At 45.3% G+C, this 26,342-nt stretch overlaps 1 protein-coding gene across 2 annotated transcripts in view; it reads left to right on the top strand.

The window, feature by feature from the left end:
- Positions 1-611: 611 nt before the first annotated feature.
- SQOR (sulfide quinone oxidoreductase) overlaps positions 612-26,342 on the top strand; it is a 43,068-nt gene continuing 17,337 nt past the window's right edge. The window contains exons 1-5 of one of the 2 annotated variants that reach the window (XM_045823780.1): positions 612-804; positions 6,740-6,807; positions 17,057-17,307; positions 19,444-19,614; positions 25,075-25,128. In XM_045823780.1, coding sequence (XP_045679736.1) covers positions 17,074-17,307; positions 19,444-19,614; positions 25,075-25,128 — 459 coding nt within the window. In that variant the 5' untranslated portion in view covers positions 612-804; positions 6,740-6,807; positions 17,057-17,073. The remainder of the gene's footprint in view (positions 805-6,739; positions 6,808-17,056; positions 17,308-19,443; positions 19,615-25,074; positions 25,129-26,342) is intronic. The other variant, XM_045823779.1, reaches the window with a different exon arrangement.

Here is a 26,342-nt window from a genome sequence, read left to right on the forward strand (position 1 = left end):
TTTGGGGCACCCTTTATTATTATATTAGAATAATATTGAAAGGAGCTGTAAGGTCCGATATTGCGGAGAACCACTTACTTACACTTTGCACCCACCTGGAAAGAGCAGCTAGTTGAAACAGTCCAGTCATGAAAGTCTGACGAATTGCGATGTGGAGGGCAGTGGCTGCGAGCCAACTGACCTCGGCCTTACCCCTGCGCGCACCAAGGCAAGTTGTGGGGGCTCTGCAGAGGCTCGGTCGTCTAATCTATGAAATGAGTACGGGAGGGTACTGCAGTTTCCCCGAGCAGCCGTGGGAGCCAGGTGAGAAGTACAGGACGCACTTGAAGACAGACACAGACCCACAGGGCCTCTGTCCACGGCCCGCCTCCACTTCGCCCCTCCCAGTTACGCAAAGGGGTTACTACTTGGCGGGCTAAGCGGAAAGCGGGGAAAGCGGTGGGTGGTCTTCTAGCCCACAGCTGTGGTGCCGTGGGGCGCCGGACCGCTCTCCAGGGTGTGCTGGGAGCAGGGCGTCAGCCCCGCGGGCAGCACTCCAAGCTGGCTGGACCCGCGCCTGTGCTCTGCCCTCTGTGTCCTCACAAAGCCCGGGTGTAGTCTGCACTTGGCATTGGTGCCCAGGCTGCGGCGCCGGGTGGGGCAGCGGTGGGACCTTTCCGGACCTCTCCCGGGGGGCACCTCGTTCTCCCCGCCTCCAGCCTCCGCCCCGGGGCGGGCGGGGCCCCAGCCGAGGCCCAGAGGCCCGGTGGGGAGCCGCAGCTTTTGCTGCACCAACGCTGTGGTCGGAGGCTCCGGTCGCCGCTGGTAAGAGGCTTCCCGCAGCCGATCCCTGGCCCTCGGTCCGGGGCGGGGGTCCCGCTGGGGACAGAAAGCACCCCTGGGCCTGGCTGTGGACCCAGGTCTGCTCTCGCGGCTGGGACTCCGCGGACTCGCGCAGCGCGTTCCATCCCGCTTCGCACTTTCCCTCCCCACCCAGTACCCGCAGCTCTTGGCTTCCTCGTCTGCAACCTGGGTCTTGGGACTCCTGCTTCCCTCTAGGAGTGTCCGGCCTTGGGGGCACCGAGGGGTTGAACTTTAGGGGCAGATAAAAACCGCAGAATCCCGTCTTGGTGTGGGAATTTCTGGCGCCTTCCACTTGTTGACTGTGTCACTCAGCACCGTCCGGAGCGGGGTGGGCGCTCAAGCCTCCAGGTCGTCAGAGGTTGGCGTTAGCCCGCCTGCCACGGCGCGGGCGCATTTATCCACCCACGGAGCGCGTGGGACTGGTGGGCACTCCCTGAGCCAGCTGCGCCTGCGGCCCGTGCTGAACTGAGTAGGCGTAAAGGGGAGAAAGAAAGGGTCTTCCGCAGCTTCTTTTCTTTCCTGTTTATGTTTCCCTTTACCAAAACCCCAACCTAGCTTCTTGCTGAAAGACACAGAGCAGAGCCTCTGGGTTTGTGTGGCCTCCCATCGCTATAATGTAGGGTTCTGCCCCATTTTTGCGTCACGTACCCCTTTAGTAGTTATGGGAAGACTTAAGAACCCTTTCTCAGTACAGTGCTTTTAAAAGTATAAAATAAAAGGCACAATATTGCAAAGGAAAACAATTCCAAAGCACTTAAATATGAAAAGAATTTATTATGTAGTAATATATGCTTTTACAAGTAATTCATTAAACAATATCTAGCAGTGGATCTAATAGCTACCATAGTTTTGAAGTAGTAATGAGCATAAACAATATTTCAAGATATAGGCAACACCTGTAATGTAAGAAAACACCTGTGATTTCTGTTGGTGACAGTCATAGGTACTGCTAAATTGCTGTGGGTGGCTTTTTTTTAAAATTTTTTGGTCTATATGTAATTGAAGAAAGTATTAAATTTTAGTTAGAGAGTGAAAAGTAAAGATATAGAAGTTGTTCCCCACTCAGGTTCATGGCCTCAGGTTAAGATTCCCTGATAGTGGAAAGGGCACCGAAAGTTAGGGGCTGTGGGTTCTGATCTCGACACTTCCATTGATGGGCAATGTGCCTCTTTTGGCTTTTGAATTTCTTTGTGCCTTCACTTCATTGTACAGTGGAGAAAATCATGCTTTACAGTGTATGTAAGGTGCCTGGCACTGCACCTGGTACAGAGGGGTGAAATAAGTGCTATTTATTAGAGCTTGTCTGTCTCCCTCACTGTACTGCAAGCTCATGGCCATCACTGTACCTCCGATCCTGGTATGTGGAATGCACTCAGTAGATACTTTTAGAATGAATAAATGGATTGGAGAGGGTTGCTTGTGGCTATATCTAAAAAACCAAAATTCATCAAGGAGAGAGTTGGTGGTTTGAGAAGTAACTGTTTAAAATTTGGGCTTAAAAGAAACTTTTTAAAACTCATTTTTGGAGAGAGAAGAAGGTGAGGGAAAGAGATTTATTGTTTCACTTATTTATGCATTCATTTCTTGTATGTCCTTGACAGGATGGGCTTTTTATTCCCCTTTCCTTTTACACCGGCTGAACAAATATGTAAACACATTTGGAGTTGGAGTGCATGAATCGTCAGTCAGGGCTCATGGGTCTGAGTAAGAACCTGTGGCTGGTGTCCTGCTGGAGAAAACGAAAAGGAGGATTCCTTTGCACAACAGTTTCTCCTCCACCTCCCATCTGTCTCAGCTTGTTAATACAAGATGTTGTAACAACAGGAAATGTCTTATAGGGAAAGGAGTGATGATGTACCCATCATTATAGGGAACCCATGATGAAACATTTCTGGGCAGAGATGTACATTTCTCTCTCCTCCTTCTTTTCACCTTTCCCTGCCCTACCACCTCCTGCATAACTCCTTTTTGACCCTGAAGATTTGGTAAATAGGAGAGGTGGTCCAAGCTACAGAGACTAGACCTGAAATAAGCTAGTTGCTTTTGAATTCCCAGCCTTAAAAGTCTGTGTAATCTAACAAATATGGGTGGTAATAGGCAAAAGGAAAGTAGGTCCTGCTAGCCATCCCTGTGATTTACACTGTAAAAGTGCTACATTGGGGCAGGAAGATGGGGAGCGAACTTGTAAAGAACAGGAGCTTAAGAGCACACTGGGGTTATCTATACCGATAACTTTGGAAAGCGCACATAGTGGTGTTACGGACTAAATTGTATCCCCTCAAAATTCATACGTTGAATCCCTAACCCCCAGCACCTTAGACTGTGTTCAGAGACAGGACCTAAAATGGTAATTAATGTTAAATGAGACCCTAAGGGTGGGGTCCTAATCCAATACGACTGGTGTCTTTATAAGAAGAGGAAGAGACATTGGGGCAGGTCTGGTTATAAACCCTTGTCATTCTTTGCTGCAGTGATTCACAGCTCCGATCAATCTGAGATGTGAGTAGAACAAGTATTCCTATTTGAGTACCTGCTTGTGAACCTGTACTTCCCTTTTCTGCTCATTTAGAGGATCACAGTTTTAGAAAAGGAAGGGACCTTTGAAGCCATCCAGTGCAATCCTTTATCCATTGAAGAAGAAAGCATGGCCAGAACAGTAAAGGACAGGCCAGTAAAGGACGGCCTGGCACTGCCTGGGGTATGAATCCGGGTCTCCCGGCTCCCGCTGCACCCTCAAGACAAAACCTCCCCGGGATGGGGAACTGTGCCACTTGGTTAGACAGAGGGAAGACATGAGCTTGGGAAACCTGGTACACCTGTTACCTAGCCTACCCCTCATCTTTCCTAAACTAACCAGTAAAGGATTCAGTTTGGCATCTCTTCAATTAGTTTTCAAACAACAGATGTATAACTGGTAATTAAAGAGTCTTTTCTCATTGCATTAAGACCTGACATGCTGATTTTCAGGAAATAATAAGCCTGACTAATTGGCCAGTGCCTGTTTAAAATGAAACCCCACCCCTTGAGTCTCCTTGTATGTGAGACTCTGAGTGGGAATCCCAGCACTCCTGAGGCTGACGAGTGATTTTACTGTGACCGTTGAACAGATTCAGGAGACAAGGCCCATGCTGGTCCCTGCTGGGTGACTTGGGGGAGTAAATTCATTCCACATCTGGCCTCTCTTGAAAAGAAACCTTCAATGTACTTAGCTAGAGGCCGACTGTGAAGGAAGAACATGAAGGGGAATTACATTGTGATGCCCTATGCACTAGAAAACGAATGTTCAAGCTCCCCCTGGCTAAAGCAAGCAGAAAAACAAGGCATATAATTCAGTCAAAACCTTTAACTTTCAGTTGAAATAATCCAATTGACTTCTTTTCTGCTCTGAAGCCACAATGTAAGCATTTTCCTTCTGTAAGTATAATTTCTATTTTCTGCTTAGAAGTGTGTGAGTTAGTGAAATTGTCAGTGCCTCCCTGTTAGAAGGCTTTCTGGCTGTAAAATGAGTGGAGGACAGGGACACTTGCAGAAAATTTCTCAGCAGCAAAGGGAGCCACTGTTCGTTGCCAGATCTTCACTAGTAACTCTTAATCAGAGGCTCTTTGAGGAAAATTTCTACCATTTGCCCATAGGGAACTAAAGAAGCCCAGTGTGGCTAAATGCTGAATCATTAGGGAACTGGATATGATTGTTTGTTTCCTGGACGATTTGCTCCTTGTCCTCTACCAAAGCCTTACTTCACAGCTTAATATTTAAACAACTGTTTAATAATATTTACTTTTGTATTTTATTGATTTTAGAGAGAGATAGGGAGAGAGAGAGCAAGCGAGAGAGAGAGAGAAGGAAACATGAATTTGTTGTTCCACTTATTTAGGCATTCATTGTTTGTTTCTTATATGTGCCCTGACTGGGGAATCGAACCCACAGCCTTGATGTGTCAGGATGATACTCTAACCAACTGGGTTACGCAGCCAGGGCCAATATTTAATAATATTTAAACAGCTTCAAAGGTAGAGTTTCCAGTTGGCCCTGTGGGACTAAATGGAGATTGCTTCATATTCTTTATTTGTTAACAAAAAGCAGTCCAGCTCCAGAACACACAGGCGGGGACGGTGCTGCCATTACTTAAGAGGAGGTGTGCCAAGAGGAAGGGTGCAGCCTGGGTAATCCCTTTGTAGGCCGCTCATTAGATTTTCATTTCCTCCTCTCACCCCGCTTTGGACCTTTTACTGCACTTTGAGCAATCCACTACTGCTGTTGCTTACACCCTCTCTTATCTTCTCCGGAACACAGTCATAGTTCACATTCTTCTGTCTTTGTCCTCTATGGCTAATTTTCATAGAAATTCCTTCAGCATTTTACACCTTTTGCATTTACACCTTTCTTTATGTTCTCATGGTCTAATCTAAGCCCTTACTAGTGATAGAATTTCTGCAACAGCTGCTGACAGGACTTCACATTCCTGGTCTTTCCTGTTACAGGACAGACAGACTCTTTGTATTCATCACCATCTCTGCAGTGCCTAGCACAATGCGCAGCACGTAGGACACACTCAGAAAGGCTGAGCTCAGCTGAATTGCTCCGATTCGTCCTCTCAACTTTCCCCAAGAGGTCTTTGAAGACATCTATTTTGTTAAGACCTTTTGTTAAGGACTCTCACTGCCATTATTGGGGACCACAAGCTCAAAATGGGTGCCAGGGCCCAGCAGGTGACATAAAGAAGTGACATAGGCCACGAGGGGCTGGTGTGAACGGGGTCCTCATGCAGGACGCGGATGGGCAATGACTGCTCAGCCGGGTGTTGACATGTGACAGTGTGGGCCCATTGTTGTCAGAGAGGCTGAAAACCTGGAAATTTTTTGGCAAGATATGCAAAATTTTTAATGTTGGCACTAATTTAAAATTTAAGAGAACTGTGAGCCGAACAAAACAGCTCTGGTCTGCATTTGGCCTGCAGGTGGCTACTTTGTGACTGGCCCCTAGCTGGGGTTATGATTGTCTAGGATTAAGATCCCAAACCCAAACTTTACTTACATTTACTTACATTTACTTTACTTTACTTGTACCTTTCCAATCTAGTTTGTCTCTCTTCCCAGTGGACGTCTGCCTTAGGCTGCCTTCCTCCTTGACCACAGTTATGCGATGCTCATTCTAGGTGATTCTACTCCCCAAGCCTCAAACCTGCCCACCCTAACCTGGACAGGCCCTTGCCTTCACTGTGCTGTTTCTGCCCATGTAATGCCCCTCTCTCCAGCCGCCTGGATGTCAGCTTGGACTTTCTTTCCTCCCGCGGGCCCTTCCTACCTCTCATGCAGTTATTCCCCTTTTCCTACCTCTGTCTCGCCTGGATCTTTATTTGTGTTCCTAGTGCCAGCACCTAATCAGGTCCTCGTCACTCACACCTAGACCACTGCACAAGTCTCCTGACTTCCAGAGCTGGTTTTGTCTCTCTTCCAATTTAATTTGCTCCCTCACATGAGGTTCATTTTCTCAAAGCTGCCACTCTGTTCCATCACTTCTCAAAACTTTGATACTTCACTAGAAAGCTGCAGGTCCACAGCATTACCCTTTATAACCAGCCTGTGATGTTCCTTTCTTGTTTGCTCCTCACAACGTCAGTCAAATCGGGTTGGACTTGCGTTGCCCAAACATACACTAGCCCTTCCCACAGTATGGTTATCAGCAAAGAATTCTGGGAAACACATTCAAACATGTTATTAAGAAAGGCTTAACAAAATACATATTTACAAAGGTGTGGGCAAGGGTGAGGGGAACCAAGAGTGGTGAAGCCATTGTATTGCTCTGGGGCCTGAAGAAGCAAGTAGAGGGAGTGATTTCTAAAGGCTCACAGGGAGGGGTCTGAGGAATAAATATCCCAATCTTGCTCTTTTTCCAGCCCCTAATCTGGTTGAACCCAGGTGGAAGCCAGAGGACAAGGCAAGCCAGTTGGTACCTGCCCTACAGGTCAGTGCTCAGGGCTCAGAGAGGGCAGAGAGGGCTGCAGAGAGATCTGGAGGGCAGTCACTGTCTCTTGGTTCATTTATTTAATGCTATTTCCTCCTCTTGGTGTACCTTCCCATCGCATTTCTGCTGTCAAACCTGCTAGTCTTTTACCTCCTGCTCAGATTCTATCCGTTCCGTGAAGCTTTCATTGATTATTCCTTCTCTTGCCAAAACACCTAAGGCATTCAGCTCATATTGATTATACTGCACTTTGCTTCTCCTAGTTAAATCTAAACTGGAATATCAACGCAGGTTTTTGGAAGCCAAACCGAACTCCCCTTCCACTCATCCAGAGATGCTATAGGTGTTGGAAAATAATGGGAGCCCATTTCTTACAGTTGTTCCTGAGGAGGTGGCCAGAGACATCAGTGCTACACTCTTGGCAGACGGCAGAGGTTTTCCGTCTAGACCACTCCAGGGGGGTGACTAGAAGGACCCAGATACTTCACATGTGTCTGTGGGGCACCAGTGTCCAAAAACACCGAGAGGTTTCAATCTCTGTGGGAAAATAAATGCATCAGAATGCCAACAAGTAACTGAGTGAGAACAAAAAAGTTGCAAGAAGGGCAAGATAAGTAACAACACTTACAGAATCAACCTGGGCTGGTGGACCTAGAGAAGCTGGGCTGTGGGCTGTGGCTAAGATAGGAAACAAGAAAGGGCATTTAAGAGGGCACAACAGAAGCGGGAAGAGGGATGAACGTGTATTCCATTCCACTAGATTAGAAGCTCTGTCGGCACAAGGACTTATGTGACACGTTCACTATTTGTTTTTTCCCCCAGTACCTAGCACAGCAAATGACCCAGTGAAGCATCTCAGTAAGAGTTTTAGTTCGTTTCGGCTGCTGTAACAAATACCACAGACTTGGTGGCTTATAAAAACAGACTTTTACTTCTCACAGTTCTGGGGGCTGGGAAGTCCAAGATCAAGGTGTCAGTATGGTTGGTGAGAGCCTTCTTCCCAGCTGATAGTTGATGCCTTTCCCCTGTGTCCTCACATAGTAGGAGGGGCTCAGGGTCTCTCTGGACTCTCTTTACATGGTACTCATCCACTCACAAGGTCTCCAGCCTCATGACCTAATCACCCCCAACAGTCCCACCTACTAACACCATCACTTTTGGGGGTCAGGATTGCAATATATGAGTTTCAGGGAGACACAGACTTTCAGACCATGGAATGAACTAATGGATTGATGGATTTATTCAGTACCTTTACATGTCAGATGTGTACATATGAATGGAAGTAAAACTTAATTTATTTCAAAAACTGTATTGGGTGTGGAGGAAAACACAGAGCACTAGGACACATCTTCACTCAGGCTAGAAAGAGATATGCACACCTCTGACAATGCCTAACATTCCAGTATTACTGAGCTAAATTTTTAAAGCATTTTCTGCAATATCATCTTTTTAATTGTGTCGTTTCCATTACTGTTTAGTCCCCTTATATCCCCTCCCACCCCAGCAATCATCACACTTATTGTGAGTCCTTTCTTCTTTCTGCTTGATCCCTACCCCCGCTCCTTAGCTGCCATCCTTCCCTCTATCTGTGAGTCTGTCTCTGTGTTACTTAGTTCAGTTTCTTCATTAGATTCACATATGAGTGAAATCATATGGTATTTGTCTTTCTCTCACTGGCTTGTTTTACTAGCATAATATCCTCTAGGTCCACCCATACTGTCACAAAGGGTAAAGTTTTCTTCTTTTTTTTATGGCTGAGTAGAATTCCCTTGTGTAAATGTCCCATAGTTGTTTTATCCACTTGGACTGCTTCTGTATCTTGGCTATTGTAAATGATGCTGCAATGAACATAGGGATAGGTGTACTTATGTTCTTCTGAATTAGAGTTTTGGGTTTCTTCAGATATATTCCCAGAAGTGGGATCTCTGGGTCAAAAGGCAGATCCATTTTTAATCTTTTGAGGTATCTCCATACTGCTTTCCACAGTGACTGCACCAGTCTGCATTTGCACTGACAGTGCAAAAGTGTTCCTCTTTCTCCACATCCTCGCCAGCACTTGTTTATTGATTTATTGATGATAGCCACTCTGACAGGTGTGAGATGATATCTCACTGTGGTTTTATTTGCATTTCTCTGATGATTAGTGATGTTGAGGATCTTCTCCTATGTTTATGGGTCATCTGCATGTCCTCTTTGGAGAAGTGTCTATTCAGGTCCTTTGCCCATTTTTTAATTGGGCTATTTGATTTTTTGGTGTTGAGTTTTTTAAGTCCTTTACAGATTTTGGATATTAACCCCTTATCAGATATATTGGCGAATATGTTCTCCCTTTCTGTGGGTTGTCTTTTTATTTTGTTGATGTTTTCCTTTGCTGTGCAAAAGCTTTTTAGTTTGATGTAGTCCCATTTGTTTGTTTGTTTTTTTTCTCTTGTTTCCCTTGCCTGGGTAGATATATTTGATAAAATATTGCTACAAATAACGCCTGAGAGTTTGCTGCCTGTGTTTTCTTCTGTGGTTTCTATGGTTTCAGGCCTAATATTTAAATCTTTAATCCATTTTGAATTTTAACATTCTAATATTTAAATTAGAACTTCTAACATTAAAAAAAACCTTTTTCTTGAAATTTGACTCACCTTATTCTTTTTCCTAAATTTATTTTTATTGATTTTTAGAGAGAAGGGAAGGAAGGGAGAAAGAGAGGGAGGGAAACATTGATGTGCAAGAGAAACATCGATTGGTTGCCTCTTTCATGTCTCCAGCTGGGGAGCTGGCCCACAACCCAGGCATGTGCCCTGACTAGGAATTGAACCAGCATCCTTTAAGTTGGCAGGCCAGTGCTCAATCCACAGAGCCACACCAGCCAAGGTGGCTCACCTTCTTCTTGACCTACATTATCCATAGCTGAGAAGCTCTGCTATTCTTCCCTTAGAGCCTAAAGCTAATAGGCTGGGCATGGCACCAGGACTGGGCTAGGTAAATTTCTGTCCATCAGCATGGGTCCTTGTATGCAGTACATACTCAATGAATGCTTGTGGAAACATTCTTAGATACAGCAGAATTGCAACCATGCAGGTTTCATGTAACTCTGTTCTTTCTGTAATGATATATGTATACATTTAGCATACCTAAATGTAATTTAATTCATGTAGGGAATAACTCTGTAAATAAAAATATAGCTTAGATTATGTTTCTTGATTCTTGGTTCTGCAAATTTAGCTACTCTAGATTGAGACAAGTATAGTGTAGGTATAAACCTGAATTTGCATGTATATTTATATCCTGTAGAAGATTATCTTCTTAAACACCTTTCTGAGTGCTTCGGGCTGGTGACACTTGCCCTTTATCAAAGGTAAAGGGTAAAGACGTGAAAACTTTCCTCAGAGGGGAAGCTACCTGAAGTTTCAGGACAGGAGGTGATAGAGTGGGGCAAAGGCAGACCAGGTGCTGTGTTCTTTCAGAGTAGTTATTTCATTAAAAAATCATACAGTAGCTATGTTATTTAGCTACTAGAATTTAGCCCACTTACCCACATAATTTTAACATTCTACAATAATACGTAATTAAGTTGCTTTTAAAATGCCACCTCACAGATCACTGGGTATGTAAGGAGAAGAGCAGGGCAGAACTGTGTTAAGCATGTAAAATCTTCCATCCGGACAGTCAGTCAATGTGTGTTAAGGTAGGTTATTAAAATGTACCTGGGCTTTGTTTTAATTAGGTGTGGTGAGGCCAACACACAGGGAGATGACCTCCATGAAGGAAGACGTTTTCCTTACAGTTACCTAGGCACAGGAGGCATGGCACACCACGTAGAGCCGCATGGGGAAACACTCAGGTTGGTCAGGAGGCAGGAAATTTGAGGGGAAAGCATGGACAAAAACCTACATGCGTTTTTTGTGAGGCAGGGGGAACAGGCTGACCAGGTGTGGGATGGGCCAGCCTGAAGGACTTTCATGTGCTCTGGGGTGTAGGGGCTGCCCTCACGGTCTGGTGTCTGGCCCTGAGTTGATGAAGGCAGAGGAGTGCCCCTTCTGGAGTGGAACGGCCAGGGGGACCAGGTGGGTCTCATATGGGCTCTGGGTTGGTTTTCAGAGATGTGCTCCTGGACAAGTGGCTTACTGTCTTTAGGAGCTACTAGTCCTGGGAGGGGCATTTTTTTCTAACTTAAAAAAATTCATTTTTAAATTTATTGGGGTGACATTGGTTAGTAAAATTATATGTTTCAAGTGTGCAACTCTATAATACATCATCTGTACACTGCATTGTGTGTTCATCAACCGAGGTCAAATCTCCTTCCATCACCATACATTTGACCTTCTTTACCCTTTCTAACCCCGCATCCCTCTGGTACCCACGTCTGTGTCTATGATTTTCCTTCGTTTTTGCTTGTTCATTTGTTCCTTTTAGTTTTATATCCACATATGAGTGAAATCATATGGTTTTTGACTTTTTCTGACTTAGTTTGCTTAGATTGATATTCTCAAGATGCATCCATGTTGTCCCAAATGGCAGTGTTTCATCTTTTCTTAAGGCTGAGTGGTATCCCATAGCATATATGCAGCACGTCTTCTTTATCTGGTCCTCTATCGAAGGACGCTCGGGTTGGTTCCATGTCTTGACCACGGTGAACAATCCTGCAGTGAGCATAGGGATGCATATATCTTCGTGAATAAATGCTTTCAATTTTTTCAGGTAGCTATCCAGAAGAGGGGTTGCTGCAAATGTATTCATTTTATGAGCACACAGTAACTCTGTTCTTAATTTTTTGAGGAACACCATACTGTTTTCCGTAGTGGCTGTGCCAGGTAACATTCACACCAGCAGTGAAGGAGGGTTCCTCTTTCTCTACGACCTCTCCAAGACTTGTTATTACTTGTCCTGTTGGTAACAGCCGTTGTAACAGGTGTGAGGTGGTATCTCATTGTAGTTTTGATTTGCATGAGAGGGGCAGTTTTGTTAGGACTAACAAATGTCAGAATGTCAGTCATAAAATATAGAAAATTAAAAAACTAAAAAACTATTGTCTAACCCAGTGCCACAAACATGATGGCTTACTTTACTTGCATGTACTTCAGACTCAAATGAGATCACATTCAGGAACCATAGCATTTATGGCACAATGTTTGGCATTTTCTTGTCACCCAAAGTGGTATGGATTGGTCACAGAAACAGTTTCTTTCCTGAGCTTTTCCCAGATTTGGGCCTGTCCTTTTATAGTTGATGTCAGAGGGTATGGTGGTTCATTCTTTGTGTCCAGTCATTTGGTCACTCAGTATTCTGGGTGTGTCTGTGAGGGTGTTGCTGGAGGAGTTGGCAGCCTGCATGACCCAGATTGGGCCATCCTGCCCACCCCAGCCTGCCGCCCACTGTGGGGAGCTTCTTCCAATCAGCTGGAGGTCTGAATGGAACAAAAAGGCTGACCCTCCCACTAATCCTTTCTGCCTGACTGGGTTTTCTCCTGTCTTCTCACTGGAACTGCAATGTCTTCCTGGGACTTGAGCCTGCTGACCTTTGGACTGAAACTACACCGTTGGCTCTCCTTGGGTCTCTACCTTGTTGGCTGCTGGCTTGGGACTTGTCAGCCTCTATAATAGTGTGAGTCAGTTCCTGGGAGTGTCCTCCCTGTAGCAGGGAAAGTGATGATGTTTGCTTTGGTTCCCTCACTCCCTCTCTTCCAACCCTTCCAGCTGAATCCTGGTTTTGTCCTTTATTGGCTGTGTGGCCTTGAGAATGTAACTAGTTTCCTGAAGCTTTTTTTGTTCAGTTGTAAAATGCGGATGATACTCTGACTTCAAGCACCTAGCATGGGGCCTGGCACATAGGAAGCTGCTGTAGGGCTGTGATGAGCCAGTTTCACAGTAGTACTCAGAACCTAGCTTCAGACTGTCCGAAGTAGCCATGTTTTCTTGGGCAGGGGTTGGGGACTGGCAAAACTTGGGACTAGTAGAAGGAGGGTACCGCTAGTTCAGCTTGTCCCAGAGGGGCGGCCAGAGTGCCCTAGCGGAGAGTTGTAGACACTAGAGGTGGATTTACTCAGAAGCAAATCGAGCTTCCTTCAGGGCCTCCCTCTTGCACAGGCCCTGGCGGGGACAGGGAGTTCTGAAGTGATCCAGGAGGGAAGGGTTAGCCAGGCTGTAACCAGGAAGCATTTTTATGCTTGTGTGTATTTCTGGTAAATTGCCTAAAAGAGATCTCAGAATAAAGAATCCCGACTCTCCAAGGATTCAGACATTTATTATGATTTCCCATTCAAAATTAAGTATTATATCTAATTTCATATTTATAATTTTGATTCCCTATGTCATATAGGCTTCAATGCCCATTAAACCTGGATCTGCCTCTGCCTGGAGGCCTGCTCCTCTGGGAGATGGCGGGTGGGGCCACTTGGTGTAGCACTTCAGTCCTGCCTGCCCAGCAAAGAGGCCAGAGGGAGCTTGGAGAAGGACCAGACTGGGAGCTTCTTTGCTTCTGAATTGCTAGCTCCTGCTGATGCCTGCATTGTTGCTCCAAAGGGCATTCAGACTGCTCACTCATTGTGTAACCTTCGGAAGATCATGTTTCTTCTTCCAGCCTCAGTTTCCCCACTTATAAAATGGTGTTCATACCTCTAATGTGGGCTCTGTGAATTGTAGAAGTATAGAGCTATGCACTTGGAGGGAAGTCATTATAATTTTGATGCTTTTACTTGTATTTCTGTTATCCTGCTATTACTTGAAATATGTCCAGATCTTAATATTTCAGTGACTAAAGAGCAAAGCCAGTGTCCACTCTGATACTCTGATTTTTGTTTAGACCAGGGCCTGGAGCCGTTGGCCAGTGATGTCAGTAGGAGGTGACCAACAGGTTGTCTCCTCTTCCAATGAGCGGGGATTACACTTCTCCAGTTAGACTGCAGGGCCTGGAGCCATTCACACACACACACACACACACACACACACACACACACGTATACATGTATATACATATATACATATTCACAGTTCCAAAGTGGGATATTAAGTAATTCCACTTATACATTACTGCCCTGGGTTGTTTGTAGTCTTTGGCACAGTACCGCACCCCACCTTTTCTGCAGACAACATTAGAGGAGTACTCTGGTTTTTCTGATCTGGAAGTTAAGTGGCTTTATATCATTAGAATGAGAGTGTTACTGAGATTTTCAGGAGTTTTGAAACTTGGAACATTTTCCCTCACACATTTTTTTGGTGTGTTTTTGAAACTGTTTGTACTTTGCAAATGAAATTTGACTGCAAAGGCCAGGCATTCTGCTTGACAGCTGTTATTAATGAGGATAAAACTGGTTCAGGAGGAGTTGGTGTTTATAAATACCAATTCCAGAGATGAGTGTGGGTAACTGCTGAAATGGAAGTTACTTGCTTGGCTGAAGGTGGGAAATATTTACGTAAATGTTTCCCCTTTCAAGAGACGAGCCATGGATGTTAGGCTGCAAGGGAAATTGAGGTTGAGTAATCTCAGGTGGAGTGGGTGGAAATTAGAAACTTAGCCAGGCCTCCTTCTAGATCACTGCTTTAATATATAGTGTTAGGACCGTGAAAAAATGGTTGCCCTTTTCTGGGAAGTCAGGAGTTTTGCCGTGACTCTGGCGTTCTATGGATATTTTAGAAAAGCAGATGTGACGACTTTCTATTCACCATAAAATATCTTTTTCCTTTCCTGCCAAACAGCAACATCCTAACTGGTGATTTCCTCCCCTCCTCAACCATAAAAAAATAAAAATCAAACTGAGTGATTTAAAAAATTTAAAATAATACAGTTCATCAAAGAAAACTTGAGAAAAAATTTAAAACAATACAGTTCATCAAAGAAAACTAAGAAGATATAAATTACAGTTATATTAGCACATTGATAATATTCAGGTATCAGTACCATGAAAAATGGTTTTCCTCTTTTCTGAGAAGTATGGAAAATACATCTTTAAAAAGATATAACCTTGTCACATTATCATTGTCTTTTTGTTGTTGAGATCATTTCACTCACATGTGGGATGTAAAAGTGACACTCATAGACACAGGCAACAGCACGGTTGTCACCAGAGGGCTGGGGGTAGGGGTTAGTGAAGGGTGAAGAGGGCCACATATGTGGTGATGGGAGATGGTTTGACTTTGAGTGGGGGGCACACAATGCAATATATGGACCATGTACCATAGAATTATACACTTGAAATCTATATAATCTTATTAACCAGTGTCACTCCAATACATTTAATAAAGAAAGGAAAAAATTATCATTGCAACATTAATATATGTGTATGGTAGAAATTTTATACAATACAGAAAAGCAGAAGAATCAAAATCATCCAGTATTCTAAACCTAGGGAAAACCACTCACCCGGGGTTAACATTTTGCTGTCTTTTTTAGAGCATTTTCTCTTACATGGTTGAGCTCAATTACTCATATTGTATTCCAATTTGCATGCTGATCACAACATGAGCACTTTGTATGCTCTTTGTAGATATAATTTGGAAGGACCTATATAGTCTTCTATAATATGTTTCTATAATCATCTTGTGTAAACATACTTTACTTAACCTTTCCTCAAAGTTTTGACATTCAGACTGCTGTCCCTGCCCTTCCCCCCGCACCCCATATTAAATTGAAATAATCATAAATTAACCTTGGTTGAAATAGTCTGGGACCTGAGCTTTCCCCAGCCAGTGTGGAGCTTTTTCTGTGACCTGGATCCAGTCTACAAACCAGTTCACCGAGGGTTGACCCTGCATTATGAATGAATATGTGAGATACATCTGTGTAAAGGTTTATCTTCTTCAGTATTAGAGGTTATTTCCTTACACCAGAGTCCCAGAAATGGAAATACAGGGGCAAAGGATGATAAATGTGGTTTCTAAAAGGGTCTTACAGATTTGAAGCTTGCAGCAACAATGTATGAACCTGCCTCACTTTCTGTGGGCCCCCAAATCGCTGGCTCACTTCTCAGACCTGAAACACTGAGGAAGCTGTCAGGGTGCCAGAGCACGGGCATCAAGTGCATTCCAATAATTAGTCAGCTCTCCGGCTCCTCCTTCTCACTTCCTCTCATTTCTCCCTGTCAGAGCCCCCTTCCCCTCTCAGCATTCTCTAATCCCCTCATGCGGCCTTCTTCTTCTCCAGTTTTGAGGGGAAATGATGTAACTAAATCGATCCCATTAAGAAGCTAGTGATCCGAGCAGCTAGAAGTGTTAACCACAGCTGTGTCCTTGCATTTGAATAAAGGGTTCCTGGGACAGTTTGTTGAACCCAAAGGAGTGAACCTGATGTTGGAATTTGGGGCATGGTAATGCCCAGGGAGGAAGACACTTTGGTTCTGGGCCCTTCCAGTTGTTCAAGTAGGTGGTATCCAAGACATCAGGCCAGTTCTGTGGGTGGGAGGAAGCCAAGGCCCGTGTCTGAGGAGCCTTCATTTCCTCACTGCCTTCATATTCAGAGCAGATACGCCTTTTTCTAAAGGTTAAGTGTGTCTCCTTGAGAAACTATTAAGGGGAAATTGTTTACTGGTTGTATATAATAAAAGACTGGTCAGCAGCATGTGTAGATTCTTTACATAAAATATAACTTTATGATACCAGGCAGGACTCTTTTTATGGCTTTTTTATTATCTGGTTGAAATTGCCAACAGTGTGAAGGGCCTTTGCCTGTATGTCTGTCGCCCATGATGTGATGAAATGGCGTGTCCCCAGGCAAGCAGAGCCAAGAGGCTCTGAGTGGGGCCAGGGCCCTGACTTCCTTGGTGTGAACTCTGAGCTGCAGAGGGTGGGTTTCCTGCTGGACTATTGCTGTTTCAGCAAGGTTTAAGGGGCCCCACGCCGAGAACTTGTACAGGTGTCAGTCTATGGACTCCTACGTCTTTGGTGGACTGAAAAGACAGAGAGAGTTGAGGTGTGTGCTCAAGGGGAGAATGGGTGACAGCTGGAGGCAACCACAGGATGCCCTAGAACTTTTGGATGGACAAGGATGAGTACAGACAAACTATTAGAACCTAAAAGGTGCGGCTTACCGGGTTCAGACAAAGTCCTAGGTGCCCTAAAAGAAGGAGGAAGGGGAGAAATGGAAGCTTAGCCCGTGGTTCGTTACCAATCTGTGCTGCCAGGAGACTTTGGGACCACAGCCAGCTGGGGAGGAGGTCTTGAGGAGAGATTGTGGGGCCAGGTGCCAGCCTGCTTCCTCTGGAAAAAAGTGCTTTGTTCACATAGTGGTTCCTTCCTCACTCATAGCCTCGTCTGTTCCTTTCTAGCTGGATCCAGTGTAAAGATGACCCCGCTGGTCGCCGTGGTGTCAGGCTCCCAAGCCCGGCTCTTCACCTGCTTTCTCAGGCTGGGTGCTCAGCAGGCTGGCCTGCTTCAGCTGCACACGGGGGCTGGCCTTGCAGCCAAGAACCACTATGAGGTGCTCGTGCTGGGAGGGGGCAGCGGTGGGATCACCATGGCCTCCCGTATGAAGAGGAGAGTGGGTGCAGAGAATGTGGCCGTTGTGGAGCCCAGTGAGGTACGTCTCCAGCCTCTGAGCGTGTGTGTGTGTGCACAGACGTGTGTGTGCTAGGGGTGGGGTGGGGTGGGGTGGGGTGGCTGTCAGGCACTGGGCTGTCAAGTCCCCGGGTTAGTGCTTTTGGGCACAAAAATCAGTTCACAAGGATTGGAGAAGGCAGAGGGAGGGAAAGAGGACAGATCTCTTGGCTTTTTATGTTCTTCTCTGTGTGAGTTTCTTAGGCCAGCATAACAGATTACCACAAACTGAGTGTTTTAAAACAATAGATACTTATTCTCTCACAGTTGTCTTAATATGATTACATCTGTAAAGACCCTATTTCCAAATAAGGTCACATTCATAGGTACCGGGTTTAGGACTTCAGTATAACTCAACCCACAAGGCCCTCTGCCTTCAACATCATGTCCAAAGGAGAACTGATGGTCCTTGCACTTTGCTGTCTCTGGTCCAGTCTGGAGAAAGGGTGTTGAGTGCAGGGACAGGGAGGCCCCTGGGAAGGTATCAGTGGGTTTTAGGAATTTAAGTACAAGGAATTATAAATATGTTATAAGGCAGAAAAAGGCAGCGAACACCAGGAGGGAAGTTGGGAAGTGTTTGTATGGAAGGCACTATTTCATGAAAAACATTTAAAAATTGTCCAAAAGCAACAGATAAATATTCAAGATTTTTGGTGGTTGGTCTATGTTTCCTAAGGAACCAGGCATACACCAGATGTTTCAAAAGGAACTGTTTCCTTTTGGTGTGTGTGTGTGGGGAGGAGTAAAATGGATCTGGTGCCTGCTTGGTGGGGAGGGCAGGGCCGGAAAGGCACACTGCTTTCCAGAAGTCTCTCCAGTCCTGGGGCTGCCCGGCTTTGCACGGGCCCTGGCTGGCATGCTGCCGTCTGAGAGGAGACCGGAGGGTGCTCTCTGTTATTTTCCTTCTTAAAGTGACTAATTCAGGGACAACATTTTAAATGATAGTGGTCTGAGACCTCTGTCCGGTGGCCTGTTGTAGCTAACCCATGGGCAGAGGCTACTCTCTGCAGTGAGACAGAGGCCTGGACACAGTTCCAGATGCCAGAGCCCATCTGGTTTGCCCCTTGTCTCCAAGGAGCTGCCTGTGGCTCACGTGGTTGGCACTTTCCCTCCTGCGTCTGGTTCAGTGATTGCTGGAGCTTATTTGTAGTGCAAAAAAAAAAAAAAACAAGCTTGTGTTTTTATTCCTTTTTCTGTCCAAGGTGGACTTGAAATCGTTTGGCTCTCCCTTCTGGAGACCTCTGTCTTGTCCTCTGGGATTACATCCATTAGTAGCAGTGGGGAGATTTCAGAGCTGTTCTCAGTTCACTCCTCCACTGGCAGTGCTGCCCAGCCAGGCTGAGGGCTTGGGCAGTGCTGAGAACTCTGGGTCCCCAGTGCACTCCATCCGTGAACTGGGATTCTCAGTGCCGTTAAACTAGCTGCCCTTAGCCCCTGCATCCGGAGCCTTCACAACTACCTGAGATCCTGAGTGGATCATCTGAAGCAAGAGGACTTCAGAAAACAGTGGGAGTTTGGGCATGTGTTGAATTATGGGGTAGCATCTGGTGCCTCCAGGCTTTGGGTGTAAACCCTCTGGGAAAGGAAAAGAGGGCTAATAGGGCTGATGGGGACTGTCTGTGCCTTCCACCGGCTTGGCACACACAGTTGGAAGTTCATGAAGTTTTGAGGATTCCCAGAGTGCCTGTAAACTTTTCAGACTTGCCAGAGTCCCCAAGAACTTCTGAGGAGCCATATTTAGGCTACCGGGCTTATTTTTTCTTTATATCTGTGCACATAAATGTATCCATAGTGTGGGTATATATACATGGATATATAACATGTACATGTTAAAACCAAAATCAACTGTCAGCAATTAATAATACCATGGTCACTAATGATAGTTTATGGATTTTTTTGATGATCTTGGTAGAATTATTGTAGGTGGCTGCCCTTTAGAGTTTAACATACTAGGAGACACCAATGGCAGGTGGGGTGGGGAAGACTCACCTGGGGACTTTCGGTGTGATACTCCCCAAGAGTCAGGAGGGAGTAATGGAGAGTCTAGCACATGCATCTTTAGCTATGACACTTTGTCAGCCTCAAGTTGAAATGAATCTCCAAATACTTTGCTTTTCAGAGACATTTCTACCAGCCAATCTGGACGCTGGTGGGTGCTGGCGCCAAGCAGTTGTCCTCATCTGGCCGTCCCACAGCGAGTGTGATTCCCTCTGGTGTGGAGTGGATCAAAGCTCGAGTGGCTGAGCTGAGCCCAGACAAGAACTGCATCCGCACAGACAATGGCAAGGAGGTAATCACTGGATCCTTCAGCTTTTGTTAATCTGAGGGCTTGTGTGAAACGCACAGCTATTATCAAACTGAACAGCTTCATGGTGGGAGGGTGGTATTTATACGTGTGTGCGTGTGTGTGTGTGAGTTAAATACTGCACAAGACGGGAGAGTGTGTGGTGAATGGAAGATGGGATAGATGGAAGGACTGAGTGACGCTGAATTTAACAAATGAACAACTAAGACAAGTATTTGCGAATACCCACTGTTTGCCCTATTGCTTGGTACAGTATCTTGCATGGGAATGTTTACTCAACAAATAACACTGCTACGTGTTAAAATAGGAGACACCTGCCTCCTTTCTCCTTTAAGGCTGCCAGCTTCTCTACCTGACAGCTGGCTTCCCAGAGGAGGGGATGTTCAAATATATCCATTCCAGTCACACTGGGGGGCACTCTGCCAGAGTCATAAGGGAACAGTGCATCTGAGGTTTGTGCCAGGGCTAAGGAGAATTGTGGTTGCTGGAGCTTGAGGCTCGTGATGGATCAGCACCATTTGGAAGTCTCCTGCTACCCCACCACCCAGGGAGAAAAGCTCTTCAGAAACTGCTGCCCCTGCGTTTGACCGGGGGCATGAGAACAGCATGGTGAGCCCACAGGCTCAGAAGCCATCTGCAACATCAGGTCCCCTCATCTGCTGCCGAGCCCAGGACAGCAGCAGGCAGATGTCATGTTGCACCCTGCCTGTTCCAGCCTCCCATGGTTCTTGGGGCCCCAGGGTGTTATTGGCCTTAATACCCTTTCTGCTCGCTGTCCAAATCGGGCACTCTGGCAGTTAAACAGAACTGTAGAATTTGAGAGTTGGTGGGAACTGAGAGGTTTTCAAGTCCCAGCCCTTGGCAGGAACTCACTGGCTGCAGGCATTCTTAACCTTTCCTTGGGTCATGGATCTTTTGAGCACCCGATAAAAGCCTGTTCTAGAGGAATTCACTTATGTAACAAATTTTGCACTTAATTTCATGGAGTTCAGAGGTTCTATGTAACTTTTCCCTGAACCCAGGTCAAGATTACATGCCTGCCTTCTTGCCTCCTTTCCTTTCCTTTCCTTTCCTTTCCTTTCCTTTCCTTTCCTTTCCTTTCCTTTCCTTTCCTTTCCTTCCTTCCAGTATTTATTAAGCATCTACTATAAGCTAGGTAAATTCTAGGGAATATATAAGTGAACAAAAACAGATAAAACTCCTTACTGTCCTAGATTTTATATTCTAGTGTAATTGACATGTATTCTAGTGTAATTGACATACAACAATGGACATATGAAGTAAATTATATAGGGTGTTGGAAGGTGATGAACATTAATGAAAAATAATAGAGCCAAGTAATTGGCATTGGGGATGCATGGGGGGAGAGGGTTGAATTGAATGTGCGTTGGTGTTTACGTGTTCCAGGGTCAGGGACTTCTCTGATGTTATCCCTCTTCATTTTTTTAGACAGATAAGTTATATGAAAGTTTTGTCTTTAATGGGTCAGAATCCACCTTCCTGTAACTTTTTCCTATTCTTTCCTGGGCCTGCAGGGGGTTATTGGACTTAATATCTTTCTTATTCCTTATGCTTCCTGTAGTGTGGGAGAGAATGTCTTGTGTGCATGGAGAACTCCTTCCACTATTTGAAGATGGTTCTTATTATAGTCTATGTCAGTCTATCTCTTCAGGCAGACTTGTCCCCTCACCCCCACTTTTCTCAACTTTTCCTCATATTTCATGGTCTTCTTTTCCCTCACTATGTTCTTTATCCTGCTTTAGACATCATTGTACTGGTTAGTGCCTCCATGAAAGAGGTAAGCAAGGAAGAGTAAGCAACTCCACAGCACAGCCCAGAATAGCCTGGCACCGTTAGCATTTGCATTTTTAGCAACAGTTATCACAATGCTGATTCATGCTGGCCTTGTGGTCAGTTCAAGCCTCTGGGTGTTTTTTTTCCCATGATCCAGTGCCAAGTCAGGCTTCCCTCATCCTGTTACATAACCCTGGCAGTGCTGTCCTGGAACAGCTGTGGGGTTTGATTGCCTGCCACCGAGAAGCGTGACTCCCAGTGCAAGAGTTTGGTGAAAAAGGAAAGGGGTTGTTTATCTGAAGATTATATAGATTTAGAATGATAGCATATTTCTGCCATAAAGTCTTGCTCCCTTTAAAAACATCCAAAAGTACTCAGTCCTGCCTCCCTTTGCCAGACCAGGCCTGTTTCAGAATACAACAGTCAGAGGTAGCATCTTTCAGAAAAGCAGAAGTCTCCACCCCAGCATTCCCGGTCATGGTTCAGCTCCAAACATCTCTCATAAATCCAGGTGGCTGGGCAGGTCCCCGCCGCACCACCAGCTCTGGCGACTCTGAACTTCTGGCTTTCAGACCTCCTCTCTCGTATTCCAGACCATGTGGCTCTCCTTTTTCACTCCAGACCTCGTGGCTTTTCCCCTCACACACCAGACCTCATGGCGGACCGCTTCTCTCTCAGCCCGCCCCCATTTAAAATGCTGGGCCCGGAACTTCCTGTGTGATCTCATGTCCAGCCTCTCCTATGATGTGTTAGTGTCTGCCAGTTTTGCTAGTTCCCCAATATCTTTCACCTTCTTTTGGCTGCCATCTTCAGTCAGGGCAAAAGTTCCCAATGAAACGTGGACATGGAGGGTGGGCATCCACCCCCTGCCTCTCTTGCAGGTGCTGTATTCCGGCTGTGTCGCAAGTGTCTGAACGTTCTCAGTCAGGTACACAGTTTGTTGTGGCATCCCCCTTCCCTTCAGGAGGGCATGGCTGTTAACTTGCCATTGTTACGCAATGTATCTTAAACACCCTATTGTCCACTCCCCCCTCCCCCAATCAAGGATTGTGGGGATATGCCCTGCACCCTGTTACAATCCTAGAATAAATAATATTTAAGATATTACTTAATAAAATATACATTTATTTATTTTAAATTAAAAATTTTATATATTATTTTCTTCTGTTGATGAATTTATTTTACCTAGCATCTCCAGAAGAGCAGACTGAATGAAACACAAGATTGTTCTCAATTCTTAGGACTGAGCTTTGGAACTCATTTCCCTGGACAGTCTGCTGCCAGCTAATGGAGCCAGGAGACTTGTGTCTTATAACCCACGACATCCCTTTGGTACAGCAGTGCCTGCCCCCTTGATCAGACCCCTTTATGTTACAGGAGCAGCTCAGAGCCCTTTGGGGTTGGGTTTGTGCTTGTTTGAACTTGTCTCATCTCTTGAGAATGAAGGGCACTGGTAGGTGTTCTCACTTCAGAACCCTGCTTAGACTTCTCGGGCTTGGACCCTGAGGACAGCTGGGGGGTTTTGCTTTAGGGCAGGGGGAGAAGTTGGTGCCAGCTGGTGGGGCTTTCTTCCATGAGCTTTAAAGCAGAAGTGTCCCATGGTCTTACCTGAAATTCGCATGTAACGTCTCATGGGAGATAGCACCTTGTCAGTTGCATGAAGTATGTTCAAGAAATGTTACTGTTATTATTTTTAAAAGAATAAATGAAAATAAAGGAAAAAAGGAAATAATATATATATTGAGTATCCACTATGTGCCAACATAGTTCTTACCTGTTGACTGACTAAAGAAAGCAAGTCTGCAGTCTGAATCCGTGTTGATACTCTCCTTTTCCCAAATCACCAAGAATCATCCATTCAGTAGATGAGCCTGGAGTTTTGAAATGGATGAGCACCCTGTTTACTAAGTTGTTAGTTACCTCCCCGACCTCCTGTATAAAATTAGAATATTTGTCCATATTTAGCCGTCTGGGGAGGCCTGCATTGTTCTCTGCAGTTGCTCAAGAGTCTTGTCTACAAGTTTTTGCCATTCCTTAGGGTTTAAATCATTTGGCCTGGAAACTCAAACTCATTCAAAGGCTTGAGGACTTTTTTTTTATTCTTTGCTACCTTTGGGTTTTTTCTCCCTTGTTGATTTCTCATAATTTTCAGATTATATATTATTACTAGTCCTAAGAAAATAATCAATATTATGCTCCAGTAGAATCATTGAGGCACCCACAAAACAAATGCTTTTCTTGTTGTCAGTGTTCCTCTGTTTTACCTGTAGACCATCACCCCCAGGCCCCAGGTCACCTCTGACCTCACATACTTTGTAGACTCAACACAGTTCAGTCAGCCTTTTAATGTGCCTGGTACACTTTGCTACAGAACAAGGAATTTCAGGGTATCTGCTGCCTATGGATAGGCAAATCATATAGATGATAATGTATGTATTATCTATCCACTTTGGTAAATTGTACTTTCATAAGCAATTGGAATCAACCACCCGTCCTTCCATTCATTCAACAAACATTACCGAGTTCCTCACTTTGATTTGGTGACTATGCTAGATTCTAGGAATATAAGGGATAAGACACAACCTTTATTTACCCTCTGGGAGTGTTTGATGTGGTGGGAAAGGACATTACTGCTGTGTAACTCTACACGTGCTGTAAAGCATCATGTGCACTGTGCTGAGGGAGCCGCTGGGAGGGGCCCGCGGAGAGAAGACGGAGTCATGGGAAGGCCTCGCTGTGGAGGTGACCATGGAGCTGGGTCTTCTGGGTGCCGGGCTGGACCTCTGCAGTGACTTCCTGCTCTTGCTCCCCAGCATGAGCCAAGCACTCTTGCGTCTCGGAATCCCGCGTCTTTAACTGTATCTGCGCAGCTCGTGTCCTGCGCTTCTCTGTTCAGTACAAGAGTGCGGCAGGCATCACCTGATGTCCTTTCTGGGCTCCCGGTTTTCACTGCAATCATTCTTCATCTCCAGTTCCTTCATCAGCACGTCCTTTTACTTTATATCCTCCCTGCTGACTTTTTCTGGCCTCAACTTGTCTTCCTCCTGATCTTCCACCCACATTTCCATCACGATAAGTATGGAGATGTTTGCCCTCAGCATGTATAATCACAGTCCCCATATTTAAAGAGGGGCCTTTCAAATTCCAAACAGATCATTAAACCATATGAGACACATTGTATCACATCCTTTTCAATAACCCTCAAAAGAGCAGTTTCTCAGTTATGATATTGATCCACCCACATGACAGGTCAGATTTGACTGGGATTCACACATTACCTCATAGATTTTTAAAAAAGTTGATAGTTTTTAAGATTAGAAAGTCATTCTCCTCCCCCTTCAACACAAAGGACTGTTAACACAAGCATTGCACAAAATGTTGTGGCCTCTTTGCCATCCTTCTCCATTGTCTCAAGCTCTCAAAAGCCAGCGGGTTACACAATATTTGTGAAGCAGTGAGGTGTGAGAATGGTGGGTGTGGTGACAGACTGGGGCGTGCACCCCCCCACGCCCTGCTCACCACCCGCAGCCCCAAGTCATCCACAAAGAAAAGTGGAAACACTTGTTGGCCCCCCCAGGCTGGGGCCCGAGTCAGTCCTCGCACGGCCACTTTTGGGGTCCTGGTCTAAAATGGCATCGTTCTGTGTTGCAGATCTCCTACAGATATCTTATTATTGCTCTTGGAATCCAGCTGGACTATGAGAAGGTACGTTTGAAACTACTTCTGTGTTCCCTGCCCTACTTATGCTGACATCAAACACGGGCTTTAGTGGCTTTATATTCATTCCGACAAGAAAAAGTCCTAAGATATTCTCCTCTCATTTTATTTCTCAGAAGTCTTTTTATGGTTTAAAAAAAAGCCTCCTCTAAGAGTCTGTCAATAATGTGATCTAGCTCTAAGCTTTAATCATAATTCAACATGTCCATGGCCTAATGGGAATTCATGCAAAAGAGCAACGTTTTCTACATGTACAAGAAAACTACCTTTCTATGTGGGACTGAGTTGGCTGTATTACAGGTTAAAATTTCTCTTGAACGTATGACTTAGACAATGAATTCTTAAGCAGACTTTAAGGGTAGAACACCAGCAGTTAGTTTATCAGGAGCTTCAGGGAGCTTTGGGTTTTGTGGTGCAGAGGCTGGGTTTCTTGGAACAAAGTGGCCGACAATGTGACTACTACCCTGGAAGTTCCTTCGGTCTTCCTTTTCCATGAGCTAGGGAGCCAGAGGCTGCCTGGCAATTGTGGAATTCAAGTTTAGTTTTCAAAAGCATCGTGGAGTAAATCAGTAATCAGTATCATTTCCAGAAGTTTGCTGGGGACTCTGGGGAGCTGGAGCACAAAAAGCACGGTGATAGCCAGGTCACACGCTCCAGGAATGTGACACAGGGAAGGGCCTCATCCAGGCTGGCTCAGTAAGGGCCTTTGGAGTGTGTTTCTGCATCAAAAGCGGAATCATGATGTGTCCAAGGTGAGGGTGGTGACAGCATCCCGGGATGTGTTCTGTGAACGTTCAGAGAAGCCACGAGTTGGTGTGAAGGTTGTGATGAGTTTGGGTCATGGTGGCATGGCTGTCAGCCTCACATAACGACAAGCTGTGGAGTAGGCTGTATGGAGAAAGGTGCCCGTTACACCCAGATGTGCTGACTTTGCAGACACGGTGTATCCCCCGGGCACTGCCTCCCCGAGAGTCCCTGTGCCTTCTGAGGAGGACTGTTTGAAGGGACCAGTGCTGAGAGTCCTTAGCAGCCTTTTGCAGCAAACCAAGAAACAATATATTTAAATGTAGTCTCTACTATGTACCAAATACCTGCTAGGAATCTAATATTGATTCCTTACTGCTTCTTGAGAGACAGGTATTTTTATCTCCACTTAAGAGATGAGGAAACTAAGGCTATTGTCTTACCTGGTACTCTTTGAT

This window comes from Phyllostomus hastatus, unplaced genomic scaffold (assembly GCF_019186645.2).
Source record: "Phyllostomus hastatus isolate PE091 unplaced genomic scaffold, TTU_PhHast_1.1 phas_scaffold_501, whole genome shotgun sequence".
NCBI lineage: Eukaryota > Metazoa > Chordata > Mammalia > Chiroptera > Phyllostomidae > Phyllostomus > Phyllostomus hastatus.